General features: G+C 39.6%; 1 protein-coding gene across 5 annotated transcripts in view; it reads right to left on the reverse strand.

The window, feature by feature from the left end:
* Positions 1-19,107, reverse strand: part of TTC28 (tetratricopeptide repeat domain 28) — an 836,277-nt gene that overhangs the window by 43,845 nt on the left and 773,325 nt on the right. For all 5 annotated transcript variants that reach the window (XM_037817392.1, XM_037817391.1, XM_037817394.1 and 2 more), the window contains one exon: positions 17-157. In XM_037817392.1, the coding sequence (XP_037673320.1) occupies positions 17-157 (141 nt within the window). The remainder of the gene's footprint in view (positions 1-16; positions 158-19,107) is intronic.

Raw genomic sequence — 19,107 nt, forward strand, 5'->3', positions numbered from 1 at the left:
CAGACCCCACACGCACCTGTTGAAGAGGTTATTGCGGCTGACCATCCGCAGAAAGCCGGTTGGGTCAGTAACCGAGTTGAGTTTGTTGTTCATCTCTTCAAACTGCTGGTCCATGAGGTCTCCAGCTTCACTCTCCGTCTCGCTGCTGGCACAGGCCCTGCAGGAAAAGGTGGCAGAAAAAACCAATCAGAGAAGAAAAGTGCTGGGCTAAGGGTGTCAGCTCTGAGGGCTCCTGCCCTTCTGCCACCCAGCAAAGCTTTCATGAGTGCCTCCTGATGACACTGTCCCACCACACTTATTTATAAATAATTAATTCCTTTATTTTTAATTTTGTAATTTAAAAAATTTGTTTCAGATTTATTTTTGTTTTTTTTTGTATAAAATTATTTATTTATACACATGGGAGGTGTCCTGAATTTCAAGAAAAATGATTTATTCTAAATATAGAAAAAGTCTGAAGTCAAATAATAAAACATCAGTTGAGTTTGACTTTTAGAATCAGAAATACCATTTTATTTTTATAAAATATGTTACCTTGCTTTCAGATTTCTTTAAGTTATGAAAGTTATGGGTTTACAGAAAAATCATGTATAAAATACAGGGTTCCTGCATACCACCCTACTGTAAACACCTTGCATTGGTGTGGTACATTTGTTACAACTGATGAAAGCACACTTTTATAATTGTACTATTAACTACTCCATGGTTTAACTTAGGGGGTTGCTGTTTTTTTGTTTGTTTTTGGTTTTTTTAAAACATATTTGTACCTTTTATTATAATCATTGAGCACCCTAGTTTCCCTGAGTTATACAGTCCCACTCTTTATCTTTTGTCTTTTGTTCTGGTGTCCCACATGGTCCTAACCTTCCTCTTTCAACCATGCTGACAGTTATCTTTGTTCAGTGTACTTTCATTGCTGTGCTACTATCTCCCAAAATTGTTTTCCAAACTTCTCACTCCTGTCTTTTCCTTTCTGTCTGCAGTGCTTCCTTTAGTGCTTCCTGTAAAGCAGGTATCTTGTTCACAAATTCTGTCATTGTCTGTTTGTCAGAGAATATTTTAAGCTCTCCCTCATATTTGAAGGACAGTTTTGCTAGATATAGGATTCTTTGTTGGTGGTTTTTCTCTTTCAGTACCTTAAATAAATCACACCACTTCCTTCTTGCCTCCATGGTTTCTATCGAGAAATCCACACATAGTCTTATCAAGCTTCCTTTGTATGTGATATGATCGCTTTTCTCTTGCTGCTTTCAGGATTCTCTCTTTATCTTTGACGTTTGATAATCTGATTATTAAGTGTCTTGGCATAGACCTATTCAGATCTATTCTGTTTGGGGTATGCTGCACTTCTTGGATCTGTAATTTTATGTCTTTCATAAGAGATGGGAAATTTTCATTGATTATTTCCTCCATTATTGCTTCTGCCCCTTTTCCCTTCTCTTCCTCTTCTGGGACACCAATGACACATACATTCCTGCTCTTCATTTTGTCCTTAAGTTCCTGGAGACATTGCTCATATTTTTCCATTCTTTTCTCTATCTGTTCTTTTGTGTGTAGGATTTCAGGTGTCTTGTTCTCCAGTTCCTGAGTGTTTTCTTCTGCCTCTTTGGGATCTGCTATTGTATGTTTCCATTGTGTCTTTCATCTCTTGAGTTGTGCCTTTCATTTCCATAGATTCTGTCAGTTGGTTTTTCGAACTTTCGATTTCTACCTTTTGTAAGCCCAGTGTTTTCATTATACAGTTCAGCTCTTTTGCCGTATCTTCCCTAAACTTTTTGAATTGATTTGGTATTAGTTGTTTCAATTCCTGTATCTCAGTTGAGGTGTAAGTTTGTTCCTTTGGCTGGGCCATAAGTTCGTTTTTCTTAGTGTAGGTTGTAGTTTTCTGTTGTCTAGGCATGGTTTCCTTGGTTACCCCAACCAGGTTTTCCCAGACCAAAATGGGCTCTGGTCCCAGAAGGAAGAAGTATTCAGTATCTCGTTTTCCTGAGGGTGTGTCTTAGAAAATTGGTACACCACGTGAGGCCTCAAGTCACTGTGCTTTTCTGCCCAGCAGGTGGTGCCTGTCAGCCTGTAACTCCAGACTGGTGTAAGGAGGTGTGGCCCGTGGCTGTTTTCACCCAGGCTCTGGGATCTAGTTCTGAACGGAAGGCAGGCAGTAGAGCTGGGCCCCACCTCTTTCCTCTTAGGGAAGATAGACCCCCTAGGGAGAGGTCAACAGCATTTCAATGGTCTCTCTCTGCCTGTGCTATCTCCACCCTTGTCTGGGTCAGATCCCTGGGAACTGAAAATGGCCGAGGCTTTCTCTACTGAGCTGAAACAGGGACAGAAAGTCCTCTTTAGGGCCAGTCTGCAGCCACCCTCTGGCTCTCCAAGGTCAGTCGTCACCCAAAGCCTCTGTCTGTTGGGGATTTGTAGCTTGTATCGAGCAGTCCACATTTGTTAATTAAGAACCCAGCTGGAGCTCAGCTGAGCTGTATTCACTTGCTCGGAGAGAGCTAGTCTATACCACCAGGAGGCTTTGCAGCTCAGGCCATGGGGGGAGGGGGCTCCCAGCTTGGATCCACAGTTTTTACTTACAGATTTTGTGCTGCAATCTTGGGGATTCCTCCCAATTCAGGTTGGTGTATGATGAGTGGATGGTCACGTTTGTCCCCCTGCAGTTATTCCGGATTATTTACTAGTTGTTCCTGGTTGTTTATTAGTTGTTCCAGGGGGACTAACTAGCTTCCACTCCTCTCTATGCCACCATCTTAGAGCCCCTCCCTGATTTATTTTTTTGAGGAGAAATTCACATAGCACAAAATTAACCACTTTAAAGTGTACAATTCAGTGGCATTCAGTACATTCACACTCTAGTACAACCACCGCCTCACTCCAGTTCCAAAATATTCTCAACACCTCAAAAAGAAACCTAGTACCCATTAAGCAGTTGGTCTACATTCATCCCCCTGCCTCCAGTCCCTGGAAACCACCGATCTACTGTGTTCTGGCACTATGGATTTCCTATTCTGGTCATTTCATAGAAATTGAATCATACACTAGACTTTTTATGTCTGGCTTCTGTCACTTAGCATAATGTTTCTGAGGTCCATCCACAGTGCAGAATATATCAGTACTTCATTCCTTTTATGGCTGAATAGTATTCCATTGTGTGGAGAGACCACAATTTGTTTATCATTCATCTGTGGGCTGACATTTGGCTTCTTTATGCCCTTTGGCTATCATGAATAGTGCTGCTATGAACATGCATTTACAGGTACTTGTTTGAGTCCATTTTGAATTCTTTAGGGTATATACCTAGGAGTGAAATGCTGGGTTATATGGTTATTTAACATTTAACTTTATTTTTATTTATGTTTTTATTAGAGAAGTTGTAAGTTTACAGAAAAATCATACAGAAAATAGAGTTCCCATAAACCTCCCCTCACACACAGTTTTCCCTATTATTACTATTTTTTATTAGGTGGTAACTTGTTACAATGGATGAAGCAATATTATTATAACTTTTAACTATAATTCATTGTTTACATTAGGGTTCCCTGTTTATGTTGTACAGTCTTTGGGATTTTTAAAAAATTTTTATGCTAGTAACATATATGTAACCTAAAATCCCTCCTTTTATCCACATTTCAACTTATAACTTAGTGCTGTTAATTACATTCATGGTGTATTGCTACTATCACCACCATCTATTACCAAAACTTTTCTGTCACCCCAAACAGAAATTCTGCATGATTTAAGCATTAACTTTCCATTCACTATTCCCACCCTGGCCCCTGGTAACCTGTATTCTAGTTTCTGACTATATGAATTTGCTTATTCTAATTATCTTATTATCTAATTATCAGTGATCGCATACAATATTTGTCCTTTTGTGTCTGGCTTATTTCATTCAACATGATGTCTTTAAGCATCATCCATGTTGTCGCATGTATCAGAATATCATTCCCTTTTATGGCTAAATAATACTCCATTGTATGCATATACCACATTTGTTTATCCATTCATCCTTTGATGGACACGTGGGTTGCTTCCACCTTTTGGCAATTGTAAAATAATGCTTCTATGAACATCAGTGTGCACCTATCTGTTCAAGTCACTGCTTTCAATTCTTTTTGCTTTATACCTAGATGTAAGATTGACAAGTCATATGGAATTCTATAATCAACTTTCTGAGAAACAACAAAACTATCTTCCACAGTGACTGCACCATTTTACATCCCACCAACAATGAATGGGTGTTCCCATTTCCCCACATCTTCTCAACACTTATTTTCTGTTTTTTTAACAGTAGCCATTCCAGTGGGAGAGAAATGGTGTCTTATTGTGTTTTCATTTGCATTTCCTAACAGCTAATGAGGCTCAGAATCTTTTCATGTGCTTACTGGCGATTTATCTTCCTAGGAGAAATGTCTATCCAAGTCTTATGCTCATTTTCTAATTGGGTGTTGTTTTTTTGTTGTTGAGTTGTGGGATTTCTTTATATATTCCAGATATTAAACCCTTATCAAATATGTGGTTTCCAAATATTTTCTCCCATTCTATAGGTTGTCTTTTTACTTTGATGATGAAGTCCTTTGATGCACAAAAGTTTTTCATTTTCTTGAAGTCTCATTCATCTTTATTTTCCTTTGGCTATTTATGCTTTTGATGTAAAGTCTAAGAAAGTAACACAAGGTTCTGAAGATGCTTCCCTGTGTTTTCTTCTAGAAGTTTTATAGTTTTGGTTCTTATATTAAGGTCTTTGATCCATTTGGAGTTAATTTTTGTATGTGGTATGAGGTATGGGGTCCACCTTCATTCTTTTGCATATGGATGTCCAGTTTTCCCAGAACAATTTGTGGAAGAGACTATTCTTTCCCCATTGAGTGGGCTGGGCATCCTTGTCAAAACTCAATTGGCTATAGATGTGGGGGTACATTTGTGAACCCTCAATTTGATTCCATTGATCCATATGCCTGTTCTTGTGCCAGTACCAGGAAGTTTTGATTACTGTAGCTTTGTAGTAAGTTTTAAAATCAGGAAGTATGAGTCCTCCAATGTTGTTCTTCTTTTTCCAGTTTTTGGCTATTTAGGGCCCCTTACATTTTCATATAAATTTGATGATTGGATTTTCCAATTCTGCAAAGAAAGCTGTTGGAATTTTGATTGGGATTTCATTGACTCTGTATATTGCTTTGAGTAGAATTGACAATGTAACAATATTTAGTCTTCCAATCAATGAACATGGAATGTCTTTCCATTTATTTAGGTCGTCTTTGATTTCTTTTAGCAATTTTTTATAGTTTTCTGTGTACTACTCCCTAAAACCCACAGTTAATTCTATACCTAGGTATTTGATTTTTTTAGTTGCTATTGCAAATGGATTTTTCTTTGTTCCCTGTTTGGATTGCTTACTATTAGAGTTCAGCAACACCACGGATTTTTGCATGATCTTGTACCCCACCACTTTGCTGAATTCATTTATTAGTTCTAGTAGCTCTGTTGTGATTTTTCAGAATTTTCTATATATAGGATCATGTCAACTACAAACAGGGAAAGTTTTACTTCTTCCTTTCTAATTGGGATGCCTTTTATTCCTTTTTCTTGTGCAATTGCTCTGTCTAGAACTTCACTACGTCTTTGAATAACAGTGGTAAGAGTGGGCATCCTTATCTTGTTCCTGATCTTAGAGGAAACATTTTCAGTCTTTCACCATTGAGTATGAGATTAGATGTGGGTTTTCCATATATGTCCTTTATCATGTTGAGGAAGTTTCCTTCTATTCCTAGTTTTCTAAGTGTTTTTATCAAGAATGGGTGCTGGATTAGGTCATATGCTTTTTTTCTGTCAACTGAGATGACAATGTGATTCTTTTTTCTTTGTTCTATTAATGTGGCTTATTACATTAATTTATTTTCTTATGTTGAAACACTATGCATACCTGGGAAAAATCCCACTCGATCATGGTGTACAACTGTTTTAATGTAATGTTAGATTTGGTTAGCGAGTATTTTGTTGAGTACGTTTTGAAATCAGGACATGTGAATACTCCAACTTTGCTCTGTTTCAATGTGTTTTGGCTATTTGGGGTACTTTGCAATTCCATATGAATTTGAGGATCAGCTTTTCCATTTCCGCATAAAAGGTTGTTGGAATTTGATAGGGATTGCACTGAATCTGTAGATATTAACAATGTTAAATCTTCCAGTCCACGAATATGGGATGTCTTTCCATTTACCTACGTCTCTTCAATTTTTCTCAAATGTTTTATAATTCTTGTGTACAAGTCTTTCACCTCTTAGGTTAAATTTACTCCTAGATATTTTATTCTTTTAGATGCTATTGTAAATGGAATTATTTTCTTGATTTCCCTTTTGGATTTTTCATTGTTGGTATAGAGAAACGTGACCGATTTTTTGCATATTGATCTTGTACCCTGCAACTTTGCTGAATTCGTTTTTTATTGCAGTAGCTTTCTTATTGATTCTTTGGTATTTTCTATATATAAAATCATGTTATCTGCAAATAGGAATAGTTTTACTTCTCCCTTTCCAATTGGGATGCCTTTTATTTCTCTTTTTTGTTTAATTGTTCTGTCTAGAACTTTCAGTACAATGACATATAGCAGTGGTGAAAGCAGGCATTCTTGACTTGTTCTAATCTTAGGAGGAAAGCTCCCAGACTTTCACCATTGAGTATGATGTTACCTACAGGTTTTAAATAAATGCCCTTTATCATGTTGAGGAAGTTCTCTTCTATTCCTATTGTTCTGCGTGTTTTTTATTTATTTATTTATTTATTTATTTATTTATTTATTTATTTATTTATCATGAAAGGATGTTGGCTTTTGTCAAATACTTTTTCTGCATCAACTGAGGTGATCATGTGGGATTTTCCCCTTCATTTTATTAATTGGCATATTGTATTTTCTTATGTTGAGCCACTCTTGTATTCCTTGGATAAATCCCACTTGGTTGGCATACCCCTTTTATATAGTGATTCTTAAGATGAAGTCTGATTCCTTGTTTATAGCCTATTCCCCCACCTCAGCTGTGTCTGAGTAAGTAGTGCATTCCCACTGTCTAGCAAATGTCCAACATAAATTAGGTACTCAAACAATGTTTGCAGAAGGAATAAAATTATTTGCTGTATCTACGATAGGCTGGGCTAAGCACTATCCCCAGAGTAGAGCTAAAGTGAATACGGCTGTGTGGCAATCCTCCAGCACTCATTCCACTTCGTTCCATTCCAGAAACAGCAACTAGGCACCTACAATGTGCCAGGCACTATGCTGGGCACTGGGGAGATACAGCCTAAAAAGGTGTTTTCCAGATGGAGGAGACAAACATGCACACAAATGGCTGCAGCGCCAGGCAGAGCAGGGACTATACGAAATGAAAGCTTGAGAAACACTGCTGATTGGGGGCCCACTTCCAAGTTCACCATGAGGAAGTTATAATTTTGAATTAATAAATCCATATTTCCCCTATGACAGACTATAATAGAATATCTCACAATGGGTTTCAAATAAACATAAATACCCAGGCGTGCTTTGATTCATCAACATGATTAAAATAACAAAAGGCTAATTAAATGAAAAGCCCTGTACTGTGCCCTGGTGCGATCCAGACAGACATGACGAGAGCAAACACATCCGAGGGCGAGCTGCCCAGCTGCAGCACCATCCTCCACCTCACACCTCCCCTCTACCCAGGGAAAATATTTCAAGCTCAGTGGAAAAAAAAAAAAGTGGGGGTTCTTTTGGTGTCATGATCACATTCAGACTTTGTTGGAATGCTGAGTGATGGCTCTTCCACAGATAACTCCCAGCCCACAAGACAGCCTCTTTTAGAGTTTTCTGCTGACTAAGGATCCGTGTGGAAGAGTGGAGTGAGCCAGGGAACCAGAGGCGGACAGACTCACGGACATGCAAGCCTCTCAGATGCTGGGGAAGGGGGTGCTCTGTCAGGGGTGGATTTCCTGTTGGGAGAGAGGGAACAGGCTCAGAGCATCAAGATTTGGGTTTAAGGTGAACATGTCCCACTTCAAACAGGCAGGCTGGTGAAGCCTGTGACAGTGGGTTACATTACAAAGAAGCCTGATGGGTGCCCTCACCAGTTGTTATGGAGGTCGAATGAGCTACGGTGTGAAGCTGCTTGGTAAACTTGAATGTTCTACACACATGCCCATGCCAGGGGTTAGGCACCAGTGTCCCAACTCAGCCATGCTCTTTCCACGAGTCAAGAGGCTAATCCTAGAGAGGAAGCATTGAGAGTGGCACACAGAAGTTGGACTTCTTGGCCACCTTCTCCCCTTGGCTCTGGAGCTATGCGGGACAGCTTGTAAAGGCCTGGCCATTATCTGCTTTCCTTCCGGCCCACACAATCTTGCACTGGCCCTTCAAATGCAGCACAGCACCTGGCATGCAGTAGGTACGCAATGGGGCCTTATTGAATGAATGCATGATTTATGCTGGAGAGCATTATACAATGTGCAGAGTGTTTTTACACATATTTAATTTTATCTGTATGACAACTCGGAGAGGTAGCTCTTATTATTTTCACCTTATATCTGAGGAAACTGAAGCTCAGAGACGCCAAGGAACTTGGCCAAGGAGAAGTGAGCATAGAGCCAGGACGCACCCAGCTTGGGTCTCTGGCACTGACTTCCCCACTCCTTCCCCCTTTAAGGCTGTAAGCCTCTCAGAGATGCCTCTCCATGCTGGGGTTTGATCGGGGTGAATAGAGGAAGTGAGGGAAACCAGGAAATTTCTCAGAATCTAGGCAAATCACCACAGCTTCCGTCCTGCTGGAGAACAGAGAAGCACGTTTCAGTCCTCTCACGGCCCCGCAGCTTCAGTGAGCAGGTGAGCAGGCGAAGGCTCGAAACGCTCCCTTGGGCTCCCCTCACCGAGACCTGGTAAATATCACTCAACAAGCTCCTCTGTCCAGGGACACATTTATCATCTGAATGTGACTGCCTGCTTGGAGCTGAGAAATCTGCTTGTCATTCAGCACTTTGCAAGGGGGAGAAGAATTGGCTGGCACGGGTATCAGCCTCCATTATCTTGCAGTTCCACTCCTGCTGTCAGCCGTAGACTGAGCCCTCAGAGTCTCATGCTTACTGAAGTTGTTTCCTACTCCCTGACCCGCCAAGTGTTAACAGTGAAGGGAAAAACAAGCAGGCAACGTCACAGTTGAGGAAACCTCCCGTTTATGAAACAATCCCCATCCATAAAACAGCGGTCCTGGGACAAACTTACCACTAGTCCTCATACAATCATGACCCCTCCCCCACCCCATTTCTCTGAGAGATTTTCTAGAAGTGGCACATCACACAGAGAACTGCTCACCAAAGACTCTGATTCAATTCACTTTGATTCAGCAATGATTACTAAGTAGGACTTATCTGCAAGAACAGCAGGAGCTAAGCAGCCCAGAAGCACATTACACCTGCCTTCAAGGCATCTAGTGAGAAAGACTGAATGAACAGTCAATTTTGGCTAAAGAGGCTTAAGAAGGAGTGCAAGGAGGCATCATCTATAACCACATCTGTAACTATACAGTTATAACTCTGTACTCAGGGAGGGCAGAACGGCTGTCCTGGAATGAGCTACAGTATCTGAGAGGTGTTTTGAAGGATCCAACTCTGACAGGCAGGGATGGGGGAGAGAGCCTTCCAGGCAGATGGGATAGTATGAGCAAAGGTGTGGAGAAGACACAGTGGGGGCCTATTTGGGACCCGGGAAATAGCTCAGCTGAGCTGAAACAGAGAGAAAGAGTAGGAGAGAAGGATGAGATAATGGTGAAGGGTCTTGAACTTGGAAGGTAGTTGGGAGGTGTCCACCCAGACCTCAGAACAGAGAGGTGGTAGGCTCAGGGCTGCTCTCAGAGACTGGCCCCGAGAGGAGAATGCTGTTTCCTCAGGGAAGAAGGAGAACAGGTAGCTGCCTATTGTCAGCACCTGCCCAGAAGCAGCCCTGAAGACCAGGATCAAGCTCGATGAAGCCTGACCGGTCCCCCGCACCTACTGGGAGCCCCATTCTCAGGAGCTACTGTCATGTAAATACATGAGTGTACCTGGGTCTAAACATCCCAGGGCAGGCAAGTTGCCCATGAATCCTTGGGCTCTGAGAGCTGCATAGTGGTTCCTCCACTGTCCTAACCACTCACTCCTGGCTGCCCTACATTCAGACTAGCCTAGCTGGAACGCCACTTTCCTGATTCCTTCCTGTTTCTCGCTCTCTGTGGTCATCAGCAATGGTTCTGGCCTGTCCTGTGGTGGGCCAGCTATCCCATCAGCCTAAATTTGAGGACTAGGGTGGCAAGGCTGAGAGGAGAAAAGTGGCAACAGACAGGGGAAACGTTACAGAAGAACTCATTTGCCTGGGAAACTAACTGAAGGGAGGGTGTAAAGGACAGCAGCTCCCACAGGCACCTAGTGGTTAAAATATGGCTGATGGGCAACTGGTGGCAAATAGAGAAACTGAAAGCAGAAGCTAGTCTCAGGCGGAAGAGAAATGGGTTCCGTTTGGATACACTGAAGGTGCAGTTGTGATATTTAGTTGGGGGTGCCAAGTGTGCAGATTGTTGATTCAATTACTTAGCCCTCCTCCATCCAGAAGGCCTGAAATGCAATCTACTGCTTAGGAGAGGTCAGGAACTGCTACTCGAGGTCTCATTCATTTGCTCATTCAATGAATGTTACTAAGTATAAATACCCTGCTATACCGGGTTCTGGTTCCAGGTAAAATGGAATAAGCACACTCTACCCAGTCCTTCCTACTGAACACAAATATAAACCCTGGGCAGACTGTAGGAGCAGCTATCTGAGGACTCTGAAAAGTAAAGAGTATCAGAAAGAATTGGTAAGAAGACCCAAATTCAATGTGCCACCAAGTTGGCAGAAGGCTTCTTGTTTTGTTGCCCTACAGAATCTTTCAGACAGGCCTCAGAACAGCCCAAAAGGCAGAAGTGGGCATCCGTGCAGACAGAGAGAACTTGTGGAAGCCCTCTATTTCTGACTCAGAGAGAGCAGGGAAAATCTCCCTTTTTCTTCTGTTTTTCTTTTCTCTGTTATCTCATATCCTGCCCTACAAGCAATTCCACATGGTAGTGGAAGTGACAGCAGTGGCAGCAAGGGGCAAAAGAGTCTGAAACTCTGAGGGAGACAAACCTATCTGTCTGATCAGGGGAGACATGGTCTCAAGAAGGGTGGGAACAAATCCCATGTTTTATTTTCCTGACTGTGAAAGGAAATACCATGCAATGGGATGGCTTAAAAAATGGGAATTTATTGGTTCATGGTTTTGAACCCAGGATAAGTCCAAATCAAGGCCTCATCAAGGCAATGCTTTCTTCCCAAAGACTGGCATTCCGGGCTGGCTGCTGTTGATCCTTGGCTTCTCTGTACATGATGGCCTCTCCTGGCCTCTCCCTTCTCTTCCAGTTTCTGTTGACCTTCAGCTTCTGGCTGCCCCCCCCCCCCCCCGTAGGCTCATAAAGGACTCTAGTAACAGGATTAAGACCTAACCTGATAGAGGTGGGCCACACCTTAACTGTAGAAACCTCATCAGAAACTTACACTTTCACACACACAGGAATGGATTTAAGTTTAAGAACATGTTTTTCTTAGGTATACAGCTTCACCCACCATACGCCCTTTCTTTTTTCTTTCTCTATCTTCCTGACACTTGGCCCATGACATGAGAGGAAATGTGGGAAGGAAACAGAAGAGCAGGGTAAATAAAACAAAGCCCTGGTTTTATTTGGCAGGAGGACCAAAAAGGGGAGCCCCAGGTAAACAGAAAGTACTAGTAAGATCACAGAGAGGTTAGGAGCTCAGAAAGGGACCTCATAAGGTTGTTTATGAATTCCTGGACTCATCCCTATGCTGCATACGCATACATCTGACCCTGAAGACTTTGAGAACTTAAACACAAGACAGACCACTGCCCAGTTCCTAGACAGGCCACTGGATAGTGCACCTGTGGGACAGATCTGAATAGCACTGCAAAGATTTTGAAAATGGAACTTGAAACAAAAGCTTACCAGACCTGGTTACCAAGTCAACTGCCTGCTAAAACAAATTATCAACTCCCAGCTAAGAAAAAAAAAATCAACATCATCCACAGGATTTAAATAAACAAGACTCAGAGTGTCATACCATGATATATCCAGAATATAATCCCAAATTACCCAGCATATGAAGAACCAGGAAAATCTCAAGTCGCATGGGAAAAGGCAATTACCACATCGCAATGCTAAAATGACACAGATGTTGGAATTACCTGACAAAGACATGAAAGTCACTATTATAAAAATTCTACAAGTAAGGGCAAAGACTCTTGGAATGATGGAAAGATAATAGAAGAGCTCAATAAAGAAACAGAAAACATAAAAAAGAACCATATAGAAATTTTGGAACCAAAATATAACAACTGTAATAAAAAATCTAATAGGATGGACTCAGTGGCAGAATGGAGATGACCCAAGAAAGTCAATGAACTTGAAAATAGATCAACAGAGATTATCCAATCTGAATAATAGAGAGAAAAAAGATTTTCAAAGGTGAACAAATCTCAGGGAACTGTAGTTCAATGCCAAAAGGTCTAACATCCATGTCTCCATAAGGAGAGGGGAGAGAATGCAGAGTCAAAAAATATTTGAAAGAATAATGATTGAAAACTTCCCAAATATGATGTCATATATAAACTTACAGATTTGAGAAGCTGAATGAACCCCATACAGAATAACTCCAAAGAAATCCATGATCAGACACACCATATTCAAACCACAGAAAACTAAAGACAAAGAAAAAATCTTGAAAGCAACCAGAAAAATAGATGCATTATGTAGAGGGGAAATAGCAATTTGAATAACTGTAGATTTCTCATCAGAAACCATTCATGCCAGAAGGAAGTAGAAAAACTTTTAAAGTGTTGGAGGAAAATAGTTGATAACCCAGAATTTAATATCCAGTGAAAACGTCCTTCAGAAATGATGGTGAAATACAGACATTCTCAGACAAAGGAAAATTATGGCAGACTCTAAAATAGCTCCCAATTATCCCTGCCTCCTGTTCACACCTTGTGTTTCACTCCCCTGAGTATGGATAGGACCTGTGTGACTTACCTCTAATCAACAGAACATGGAAAAGGTACTGGATATCACTTCTGTGATTACAGAGCATAAGACTGTAACTTTTGTATCACTAGCAGATTCTCTCTTTTGCTTTTATGGCTTGCATTTTAATGATGCAAGCAGCCATGTTGGGGAGGTCCGCCTGGCAAGTAACTGAGGGTAGCCTTTGGCCAACAGCCAGCAAGAAACAGAGGCCCTCTGTCCAACAGGTTAACAGGAACCGAATCCTGACAATAATCATGTGAGCTTGGAACTGGATCCTTTCCCAGTCAAGCATTCAATTGAGACCCCAGCCCTGGCTGAAACCTTGATTTCAGCTTTGAAAGGAAACCTGAAACAGATGACCAAGCTATTCCATGCCTGGATTCTTGACCCTTAGAAACAGTGAGATAATAAATATGTGTTGTTTTAAGCCACTAAAATTTGCAATTTGCAGTTTTTGTATTAGAGGATAACTAATACAAAAACTAAGAGAATTCACTTCCAGCTCACCTACTCTAAAAGAATGCTAAGGGAAGTTATTTAGACAGAGGGAAATGCAACCAGAAAGAAATCTGAATCATCAAGAAAGAAAGGATAACAATAGAAAGGTGAAGTATCTTGGTAAATATAACTGACTATTCTTATCCTCTTGAGTTCTTTAAAAACATGTTTTGTATTTTAAAGTAAAACATTATAACATTTCTGATGGCATTTTAATATATGTAGATATAATATATAAGACAAAACCTTGTATTTTGGGAGTTGGGGTGGTAAAGGGTCCCATATGGTGGCAAGATTTTAATATTTCACTTGAATTAATAAAATATCAATAAATAGACTGCAGACTATCAAAAGTTAAGTATGTATATCATAATCTCTGGAGCAACCATTAAAACAAGTATAAAAAGAGAACAAGTAAAAACACAAAAGTAAAATCAAAAATGGATTACTAAAAATGTTCAAATAGCCCAAAAGAAGGGAGAAAAGGACAGAGGAATGAAAAAAAGAGAAACAAACAGAAAACAGAAATAAAATGGCAAACATAAACCCATACACACTGATAATTATATTAAATGTAAATGATGTACACATAGAGAGCAGCAGAATGGATTTTAAAAATGACCCAACTAAACGCTTCTGTAAGAAACTCGTTTCAAAGACAATGATATAGGGAGGTTAAAAGTAAAAGAATGCAAAAAGACATAACATGAAAATGCTACTCCATATAGGTTACCAGGAGCCACAGTAGGGGTAGGGAATGGGGAGTTAATGCTTGCATTGTACAAACTTTCTATTTGGGATGATGGATTGTGGTGATGGTAGCATGACACTGTGAATGTGATTAACAGCAATGACTTATGTATTTGAATGTGGTTAAAAGGGAAAATTTTAGGTTGTATATATATTACTAGAAGAAAAATATTTTAAAAATCCACAGGACTGTACACACAAACAATAAACCCTAAAGTAAACCATGGACTATAGTTAATAATACAATTACAAAAATGTTCTTTCAACAATTATAACAAGTATTCCACACTAATGCAAGGGCAGTATATAAAAACTCTCTATTTAATCATGATTTTTTTCTGTAAACCTACAACCTCTCTAATAAAAAAGAGGGAAAAACACTTTTCAAAACAAAACTGGATTAAAATCAAAGTAGACTTCAAAGCAAAGAAAATTATCAAGGATACAGAGGAACATTATGCATGAAAAATGTGTCAGTTCACTAAGAACACACAGCTGTCCTAAATGTCCATTCACCTATGGATAGTGCTTCAAAATACACAATGCAAAAACTAACAGAACTACAAGGATAAATGAACAAACTAAGATTAATTAGAGTTAAGAGATTTCAACATTCTTCTCTCAGTAGTTAATAGAACTAGTCAATAGAAAATCAGCAAAGATATAGAAGAACTGACCAACATCATCAACCAACTGGATCTAACTGACAGTTAAAGAACACTCCATCCAACAACAGCAGAAAATATATTATTTCCAAGCACACATGAAACATTCTCCAAGACAGAGCATATCCTGGATCATAAAACAACTTTAACACATTTAAAATAACTGAAATCATGCAAAGTATATTCTCTAAACACAATGAAATCAGACTGGAAAGTAATAAAAGAAAGATAACAGGAAAATCTTCAAATACTTGGAAGCTAAATAACACACCTCTAAATAATCATCAAAGAGGAAGTCTCAAGAGAAACTAGAAAAACATTTTGAACTGAAAAAAAGAAAATACAACATAATAAAATTTTCAGGATGTAACTAAAGTAGTTTTTACAGAGAAAATTATAGCATTTAATGCTTATATTGGCAAATAAGAAAGATCCTGTATCAATACTTTAACTTCCCACTTTAAAAAAGTAGGGGGAGAAAAGAGCAAAATAAACAAAATGATGAAAGAGAAAGAATTAGAATAAAAGCATGAATCAATGAAATTTTAAACAGGAAACTACTAAAAATAAATAAAGAATTGATTCTCGGAAAAGATTAATAAAACTGAGAAACCTCTAGCTAGGAAAAAAGAGAGAAGGCACAAATGACCCATATTAGGAATGAAAGAGGAAACATAATTACCAATTTCACAGAAGTTAAGCAGATAATAAGGGAATACTATGAACAACTTCTCACACACAGATTCAACAACTTAGATGAAGTGGACCATTTCCATGCAGACCACAAACTACTAAAACTCACCCAAGATGAAAGAGATATCCTGAGTGGTCCTATAACTTTCAAAAGAATGGAATTCATTGATAAAAACCATTCAAAAAATAAATCTCCAGATCCAAATGGTTTCACTGGCAAATTTTACCAAACATTTAAAGAATTCAATATGTTCTCTTCCAGAAAAGAGGATGGAACATTTCCTGAGTCATTTTATGAGACCAATATTATCCTGACACCAAAAGCAAAGACCATGAAAAAAAAACCTAAACAAACATACAAACCAATGTTTCAAATAAAAACAGGCATAAAAATGTTCAACAAAGTATTATCAAATATAATCCAGCAATATATAAAAAGAATTATACAGTGCAGTTAAGGGGGTGGGGACGTTGTTACTCCTGAAATGCAAGGCTGGTTCAATATTTGAAAATTAATCAATGTTATCCACAACAGTAAGAGATCGGAAAAAAAAAAAAAAAAGAAAACACCTGATCCTATCAATTAATGCAGAAAGAGCATCCAACAAAATGCAACACCAATTCATGACAAAAACTTAGAGCAAACTCTGTGCCGGTTTGGATATATTATGTCCCCCACAAAAGTCATGATCTTTTAACCCAGTCTTGTTGGGTGTAACCTCTTGATTGTTTCCATGGAGATGTGACTAACCCAACTGTGGGTGACACCTTTGATTAAATTATTTCCATGGAGGTGTGGATGCTGCCCACTTGATTGGTTCACTGGATTACTTAAGAGAACTCAAGAGCTGACATCAATGCTTGCTGATGCTTGGAGATGCTTGGAGATGCAGACAGAAGGACATTTGGAGATGCTAAGCTAAGAGATGAAGCCCAGAGTTTGCCCTGGAGAAGCTAAGACAAGGACCCCTAGACACTTAGAAAGAAATGCCCTAGGAGAACAAGCACGGATGCACAGGAGCTGAGAGAGAGGAGTGAAGACAGAAGCCCAGAGACATTTTGGAGAAAGACATTTTGAAACACAACCTGGGAGCAAAGGACCAGCAGACACCAGTCACGTGCCTTTCCAGCTGACAGAGATGTGCTGGACACCACTGGCCATTCTTTAGTGAAGGTACCTCTTGTTGATACCTTAGTTTGGATACTTTTATGGCCTTAAGATTGTAAATTTGTAACCAAATAAACCTCTTTTATAAAAGCCAATCCATTTCTGGTATTTTGCATAATGGCAGCTCTAGCAAACCAGAACACTAGGGATAGAACAAAACTTCATTAACTTGATAAAGAACATCTACAACAAGCCTATAGCTAACATTATACTTAATACTGAAAGACTGAATGTCCTCCTACCCCCACCTCCAACACCAAAATTGGGAGCAAGGTAAGTATATCAGCTCTCATCACAGATATTCAACATAGTACTGGGAATCCTAACAAGTGCAAAAAGGAAAGGAAATGAAAGGCATGCAATTGGAAAGGAAAAAATAAAACTGCCCCTATTAAAAGAAGATAGGATGCCAATGTAGAAAATCCTAAGGAATCTATAAAAAGAACTGTGCATCCATATGCCAAAAAGAAATCTCATACTAAATTTTGTACCTTATACAAGAATTAACTAAAACTGAATCATAGATCTGAGTATAAAATGTAAAACTATAAAACTTTTAGAGGAAACATAGGAGAAAATCTTTGTGAACTGGGGTTAGGGAAAGACTCCTTAGACATTTCACCAAAAGAATGATCCCTAAAAAAAAGATAAAATAGACTTCATCAAAATGAAAAAGGTTGCTCTGTGAAAGACAATGTTAAGAGAATAAAAACACAAACTAGAGACCGGGAGAAATATTTATTTGCAAATCACATATCCGTCAAAGGACTTGTATCCAGAATACATAAAGAACTTTCCAAACTCAACAATATGAAAACATACAGCCCAATTTAATAACAGGCAAAATACTTGAACAGTCAGTTCACCAGTGAGAATATATGGATGGCAAATAAGTACATGGAGCAATGTTCAACATCATTAGCCATTAGGGAAATGCAAATTAAAATCATTTCCAGCAAGTTCCACCAGTGTGGCACTACAGCAACTTCCTCTCATCTCCACCTCCAACAAATAAGCCATGGCCATAGCTTCCCCAACAAGTCTGAATCTTAGCCCTGGAGGGTGAACCTCTTCCTTCAGTAGTCTAGCTCAGTCTTCTGGTTAGTGGGTGCTCCCTATATCTGTTATTCCTGTATCCTTTACAGTTCTCTTTACTTGTTACTAGCCAATCCCTTGTTATTCCAATCTCTGTTATAGTCAATAATTCTTCATCTTGAACTTTTCCTGTCCAAATTACTACGTGGTTTCTTGCTCGCAATTTGCTCCTGACTAATAATTACTGTATGTTAATTTTTTAAAAATACTGCTATTGCCAAACCCTGGGAGAGACTTGGCATAGTAACAAAAACTTTGGTGCCATCCAGCCATTTGTCCGGCCAATCCTCAGGAAGATTCGTTGAGTGACCAGTGCATGCCAGGCCCTTAGCTGGGGCTGGAGTTACCCAAACTGAAGACAGCCTCTGTCCTTGAGAAGCTCGGAGAAGTTGCTAGATACACTAACATTTACAACACCAAATGATTCGTTTCAGAGGGGTGCGTGTATGTGTATACAGAGAGAGACTCAATGAACAAAAGTGGGTGTGAGTGTGCATGGGGGTTGAGAGAGAGAAGAAAGAAAAAATGAATGAATAACTAAACAGTGTGTGATGGCTTGGAATTATGTACCCCAGAGAAACATGACCATAATCCATTCCTGTGAGTGTGAACCCATTGCAAGTAAGACCTTTTGATGAGGTTACTTCAGTTAAGGTGTGGCCCAACTGAATCAGGATGGGTCTTAATCCTGTTCCTGGAAGACTTAGAGAGAAGACCACTGAGAGAGAAGCCACTAGGAGCAGCCAGAAGCTGCAAGTCAACAAATGTGGGAAGAGAAACAAGATGCCACCATATGCATTGCCATGTGACAGAAAACCAAGGAACCCCAAAGATTGCTAGCCAGCCAGAAAATACCAACCCAGGGAGGAAGCAAGCCTTCTAGTCTCTGAAACCATTAAGCCAACCCACTGTATGGAATTTGTTTTTAGCAGCCAGGCAACTAAAACACAGTGGCTGTGCAGGAAGAGCTCCTGGGGTACTTGAACTCATGGCCTGATTTTAGCCACTCTCCTGATGTCCCAGATTCTGAAACAGGAACAGAGAAATGCTGGCTTTTTAGATAAAACTGGTAGTCACAGCTCAGCAAAGAGAACATTAGAAGACCTTGAGGGGGAAAGGGGATGTG

Source organism: Choloepus didactylus, chromosome 23 (genome assembly GCF_015220235.1).
Source record: "Choloepus didactylus isolate mChoDid1 chromosome 23, mChoDid1.pri, whole genome shotgun sequence".
NCBI classification, from domain to species: domain Eukaryota; kingdom Metazoa; phylum Chordata; class Mammalia; order Pilosa; family Megalonychidae; genus Choloepus; species Choloepus didactylus.